Consider the following 7,115-nt stretch of genomic DNA (forward strand, 5'->3'; position numbering starts at 1 on the left):
AAAACAACAGTATGCATGTTGGAGAGGGTTTCCGTGGAAATTATGGGGATTTAAAGCGAAAGCAACATGGGGGTATTGTTGAATAGGGAAGGTAGGAGGAAAAGAAAGTGCAAGGTCGGGAGGAGTTTTAATGTAAGGTGGGAATAGAGGGGAGAATGACACAGGAGTGGATGGAAGGGGACGAAGACAGATTTGGGTAGGTAGGGAAATGTGACTAGGGCTGGTTTGAGAAGGAATATTGTATCAATGACTATTAGAAAGCAAAAAAATGACATGTGTTTGTTTTTCCTTATTAACTAAGGAGTGGCTTTGTTGGCATGCCTTCTTTACATCATTATTCAGAGTGGATTGTGTAGTTAATCAAGCAAGGAAATTTATTGTCAAAAAATGAGGTATAAATGAATTTGGACCAAAGATGAGTAAACCATGCATGTCGAGGGAAATTTTCTATATATAGAAAATAATTTGTTGACATGACGAACGAAAAGACATTTATATTTTTTCCAATTTGAAATATATATAACATGAATAACAATAAGCTAATGTAAATGAGATAACAAAGATGTATGTATGCAAACGAGTATGCAATATGTAAGATAAAGAAAGCAAGTATATATAAAAAGTAATCATTTTCTCATTTGGGAGAGAAGGTTGAGTTATTTTAAAAAAAAATTATACGAAAAGAAAGTTATGAAAAAATAGTGCAAGCGTTTCAAGAAAGTGGAAAGTAAGTGAAGGATGAGTTGGAGGGTTAGGTTTTGTTTTTATTTTACATGAAAAACTGAATGGAAAACTATTGTAAAGGATAGTATCATTAAATGGGTGTGCTACTATTTCATGCATGGAAATTTCGAGTAACACACAAGTCATCGAATATCCAATGTAGGTGCAATATGGATATGTGATTCTTCAAAATGAGATCTATTATTATTTTAATTGCGTCTTTATTTTGAATATTGAACAACATTAAATGTGTGTGCTATTGTTTCATGTAAAAAAAAAAATTGACTCATACAAAAGTCATCAAATATCCAATTTAGGTGCGATAAGGATATGTGATTGAGTATATGGTCAATACAACTTCTTCGAAATGATCGTTGATTTTTTATTATGTCATGATTTTAAATATGGAATGGTGGGATGTTTAAATGACTATTATCAAAATTAGAAGTCATATCATTATGCAAGTTTATTTTGGATATAAGGAAACCCACCTCTGCATTTAACCAGTATTAGAGGTAGTAGCTATATATATTCTCCATATTAGAGTGTATTCATATCCATATAGTTGAAATACGTTGTTGTTTTGAAAATCACATTAAGAAATGAAAAAGGTCGGTGAAATTCCCACGTATTTATTAGAAATCTATACAAATGTAGCAAGTATTACCGCAACCCGAGTTCTACAAAACACAGTAGAGTAGTGGAGATAGAGGTGTAGAAAAAATACTTTGACAAGGTAACCAAAGTTGTACAAGGACATTGAGTAGATATGCTAGCGGAGGGGGAGAGAGAAGTCGACCATAAGGAAAGGCATTGGTGGGCATGGTAGATGAAATGGATGCACTTCGAAAGAATGATACATGGGACTTGGTATCATTTCCCAATGAACTGAAACCCATTGGAGATAAATGAGTGTTCAAAAAGAAGATTACTTTACATGGAAATATTGAAAAACAAAATGCAAATTTGGCTGCAAAAGGATATTTCCAAGTTAAAAAGATAGCCTTTAGTATTTTCTTGTATTTTGTTTTTTTCTTATTAAACAATTTTCTTTATAAGAAGATTTTAATTCATTTTACCATAAAATGATATAAAAATAATTTTTTTATCTATTATGAAAATAAAAAATAATTAATTTAATATTTTACACAAAAAAATAAATATTATAATCAAAACACTTAATGCAAAGTCCTAAACAAATATTAAGAATAAAATGAATTAGAACTTAAATAAACTCTATTTGATAATAAAACTTTTCTGAATTAAATTAAATTTTGTATTTATATTTATTACTTTTTTCAACGTCTTTTTATTTACTAATCTAAACTACTTTCTAATTTTAAATAATTTTAAATCTATGATCATTCATAATTTCATAATTTTAAATTAAAAAAAATAATCAAACAGTTAATACAATCCCAGTACTTAAACTTTTGTTGGTGTACATGCATCTAGTTAGCCTTAATTAGCTTCAGTTTAACTTGAGTGCTTACATGTGGTGTGCATTTGGCTTTATTTAGTTAACTCGAGTGCTTACAAGTGGTGTGCACTTGGATTTAGTTAGTTAACTCTAGTGCTTGCATGTGGTGCATGTGCACATTAACATAACATAAAACACACTTAGCTTTAGTTAGCTTTAATTATCCATAGTTATTGCAAGTAGAACTAAGCTTAACTTAGTTGCTTTATGTATTGATTCTCAAACCAATATTAAGTAATCAAATTCATTCTTGATTCCAATTTTCTTTTTCAATTTATTGCAAGTTTGTGCAATTATTCTTCAGCTAGATCCGTATTTGTGCTCTTATAATTTTACATGGTATCAAAGCTATAAGGGCTTGGAGAAGGTGCATGAACAATATTTTGCAGGTTTGAAGATCAAAGAATTGGAAATTGTTCGGAGATTTGATTTGCAGATCAAAATATTGGAGAACTGCCACAATTGTTGCTACAACTACAAGGTGAAAGAATGGAGTTCTCATCTTCATCTATTCTTACTCCGTATAACTACTTCCAATGGAGGTCAGAGATTTTGCTTCACCTCAGAGGAAAAGGCTTGTATCAGATAGTTATGAATACGGAAGCTGAACCAAATTTCGCCATTGAAAAATCCAAATACTTCAACATGATGGACGAGGATTTTGGTATTCTATTGTTGTCCATATATCCAACATTGTGTTCCCATGTGGACACATGCAACACTCTGAATGAGGTCTCGACAATCTTGGAGATATTATTTGGAAAGTAGGATGAGATGTGAGCTCACATTCTCGAAAATGAGCTAAATTCCTTAGATCCAAATAGCTTTGAGAACATTCAAGATTTCTTTACGAAATTCAAATCATTGCTTCTATAATTACATGATTGTGGGATCAATAAATCCAAACAGGAAGGTCAATTTATCATTTCTATTTTGTCTAAATTAGGCCATGAATATGTTATTTTCATTTCTACAATTCATACTGTGAGACTGGCAACTGGAGATAAATGGAAAATGCCCAAACTTGATGCATTTATTGAGTCTCTCATTCATGAGCAAGATAAGCTCAGTAAAGTGGGTTCATTAAAGTCTCCAAATTCGCATGCACTTACCATGCATGAGAAACGAAAGTTCAACTCGAAACTAAATTAGAAATTCAAAGGCTAAGAAAAGGAAAGAGATCCAGATCCAAGAAGGGGAGGAAATTCAAAACCTTTAGATGATTCTTCTAGCTCTAAGGGTAAGAAGGGAAAGAAAGGAAACTCCAAGTGTCCTTATTGTAATTGATGTTATCATCCCAAATCCTCTTGCATGTAGAAGAATATTGGTTTGATGGAAAAGACTTGTCAACAAAATAAACTTGGTCATCACATTCCAGAAAGTTCCAAGAAGAAGGCAGAGGAAAAACCATCAAGAACAATGGGAAATGGTCATGCTTTGATTTCCCTTCATTCTACACCATAAGAATGGATCATCAATTCAAGAGCTTCACAGCATATGGCTTCTTCAAAGGAATCCTTTTCTTCTCTACATGCATACTCGAGACCTCCTATTCTCATGGGGGACAATTGTACACTTGAAGTAACTGGACAAGGGATAGTGCAATTTGAAGATGGAAGTTTTGAGAATGTCTTGCATACCAAGGCTTTCTGTGAATATTCTTTCAGTGTATCAAATTATACACACAAGCACCAAAAGGAAAGTGGAATTTACCCTTGATTTCGTGATAATTTATGATATGCAAACCAACTTGAAGATTTCATCTGGCAAGGTAAATGATCAATCTCGTTTGTATACATTTTCTAATTTTGTTCCTCAATCAGATTCTATTTTTCTACTTATGCATAGAAATGAAGAAAGTAGGATTTGGCACGAGATATTTGGGCACTTGAGTTTCAGATATATGCAACAACTTAGAAAGCAAGGGATGGTTAAAGGATTGCCGGCCATTTAATTTTCAAATGGTGTTTGTAATGGTTGTGCTCTTGGAAAGCATCCACAAGACAAGTTTGAGAAGGGGTATGCATGGAGAGCCTCTTCACCTTTGGAGCTTGTAAATAGTGATCTCACAGTTCCATTTCCAGTCATTTCAATGAGAAAAGCAAGATATGTGTTATCATTTATAGATGGTTACACGAGATTCACTTGGGTTTACTTCTTGAAAGTAAAGTCTGAAGTTTTTCAACATCTAAGGATTTTTAAAACACATGCAGAAAATCAGTCTGGAAAACGCATCAAGCTACTCCGCATAGATAATGGGAAGTAATATGTCAAAAAATATATCAAGAATCTTTGTAATGAATTAGGCATAAAGTTGCAACATACATTTCCTTACACTTCGCAATAAAATGGGGTGGCCGAAAGGAAGAATAGATCTTTGAAAGAGATGGCCAATTGCATGTTGCATGAAATATCTCTTCCATCAAATTGTGGGCTGAAGCTATCACTTGTGCCTCATACATCTAGAATATATCTCGTCATAAATCTATTACTAGAAAAACACCTTTTTAGGCTTGGACTAGCATGCAACTTGAAGTCAGTCATTTCCGCATTTTCAGATCTTCAGCATGGGCCTGCATTCCTATAGAAAAGAGAAAGGATTTGGAGCCTCAGAGTAAGGCATGCATGTTTGTTGGATATTCTGATGAAGTTAAACGGTATGGATTGTTTGATATCAACATTGAAGTGCTCTTTATCGAAAGGAGTGTAAAGTTTGAAGAAGATTCTTTGCATGTACCACCAGATGAACCTGTTACAAAGTTTCCCTCAACATTAATTGATGAGTATGCAGATGATACTTCAGATCGTAATTCTAATATAGATGAGCCTTTTCTTGTGACACATGTTGGACCACCAGTTTTTGAACATCGAGATCATACTTCCTCATGTAGTTTGAAAGATTCTCAACCACTTTCAACACAAAAATGGTGCAGCATGAGTAATCTCCTAGATGATTCTACCACTATACCTCAGTTTGAGGAACATCCACAAGCACTCTTAGCTATGGAGGAATGCATGCCCATGCACGCTTATATGATGAATTCATCTGATCCATAGACTTATGCAGAAGAAATTGGGCATCCTGAATGGGAAGAAGCTATGGATGAGGAATACAACTCTCTCATTGAGAACCAGACTTGGGATTTGGTTCTGCTACCTTCCAATCGTAAACTTGTGAGGAGCAAGTGGGTTTAACAAACCAAGAAAGCAGCAGATGGCCAAGTTAGTCGATATAAGGCACAGTTGGTGGCGAAAGGTTTTCAGCGGGTAGATGGTATTGACTATGATGAGACTTTTTCTCTAGTGGAAAAAATGGATTCCATTCGGCTAGCTCTCTCCATTACAGAAGCAAGAAGATGGGAGGTGCGTCATATGGATGTGAAGAATTCCTTTCTTCACGGTGATCTCAAGGAGGAAATCTACATGGAGCAGCCACAGAGATACGTGAAAAATTCATCTCTGGTATGCAAATTAAAGAAGTCTCTCTATGGCCTCAAGCAGGCACCTAGAGCGTGGTATGTAAAGACGGATTCCTATTTGTTATCTCAAAATTTTGTACGTTGCAAATATGATTCCAATGTTTATTTTTTGAAGAAAATTGACTCCTTCTTGATCATAGTACTCTACGTAGATGATCTTTTGATAACAGGTAGTTCAGCTTCTACCATTGTTGAGATTAAAACTGCATTACATAAGCGATTTTCTATGACAGACATGGGATTGCTAAATTTCTTCCTTCGACTAGATATCAATCATAGTGGTTATGGGATTACCATTTCTCAACCAAAGTATGCTAGAGATATTTTGGCACGATTTCACATGAGTGACTGCAAGCCAACAACCACACCTTTCTTATCAGGGATAAATCTTGAGAATGGCAAAGACACACCATTGGTTGATTTCACATTATACCATCAGCTTGTGGGAAGTCTTATTTATCTCACTCACTCTCGTTCTGATCTCTCATATGTCGTAGGAGAAGTTTCGAGATACATGTAGGAGCCACATGAGTTTCACTGGAAAGCTACAAAGTGCATCCTTCGATATGTCCAGGGGACAATCACCTATGGGATTCATTATGCAGCAAATTGTTCTTTGGATCTCATTGGGTTCACAGATTCAGATTGGGATGGAGACAACATTGATCGTAAGTCCACCTCCAGTTATGTACTTAGTTTGGGATCTGACCCAATATGTTGGTCAAGCAAGAAGCAAGTTGTCATTGCTTTATCATCAGTATAGGTCAAGTACAGAGGTGTAGTCAATGCCACTATTCAGGCCATTTGGCTACAACATTTCCTATATGAGCTTGGTATCATTTTCCATCGTCCAACTGTCATCTGGTGTGATAATCAAAGTACGCTAAAGTTTTGCAGAGATCCATTGCAGCAGTAGCGGACCAAAGATATTGAGATCCACATGCACTTCATTAGAGAACTAATTCATGATGGGATCATCGATGTTCAGTACTATCCTAGTTCCAGGCAGACTGTCGATATCTTCACCAAGACTTTCACTAGGAAGAAGTTTCAATTTCTACGAGATCGTCTTGGGGTGAAGGACATGACTGCCTATCCATTGTATTTTCTCTACTTTTTGCGTTATATTTTGAGGGGGTGTTTTCTTCCCATTGGGTTTTCCCTCTTTCCTCTTTTCATGCGTTGTATATGGGTACCTAAAATGGACTTGTTACTAGGACTAATTCATTTTGTATCACACTCACCTAAGTTATGCTTAAGGGGGGGTGTTGGTGTACATGCACCTAATTAGCCTTAATTAGCTTCAGTTCAACTTGAGTGCTTACATGTGGTGTGCACTTGACTTTATTTAGTTAAATCGAGTGCTTACATGTGGTGTGCACTTGAATTTAGTTAGTTAACTTGAGTGCTTACATGTGGTGTGCACTTGACTT

At 35.2% G+C, this 7,115-nt stretch overlaps 1 protein-coding gene across 1 annotated transcript; it reads left to right on the forward strand.

Moving 5' to 3' along the window:
- Positions 1–4,726: 4,726 nt before the first annotated feature.
- On the forward strand, positions 4,727–5,260 carry LOC149188304 (uncharacterized). The gene has a single exon (XM_089409918.1). It carries the CDS (start codon positions 4,727–4,729, stop codon positions 5,258–5,260), a length of 534 nt encoding a protein of 177 aa, XP_089266044.1.
- Positions 5,261–7,115: the final 1,855 nt, after the last annotated feature.

This window comes from Pinus tabuliformis, chromosome 3_1, assembly GCF_031772625.1.
Source record: "Pinus tabuliformis cultivar Carrire ecotype Pingquan chromosome 3_1, CPIR1, whole genome shotgun sequence".
Taxonomy (NCBI): Eukaryota; Viridiplantae; Streptophyta; class Pinopsida; order Pinales; family Pinaceae; genus Pinus; species Pinus tabuliformis.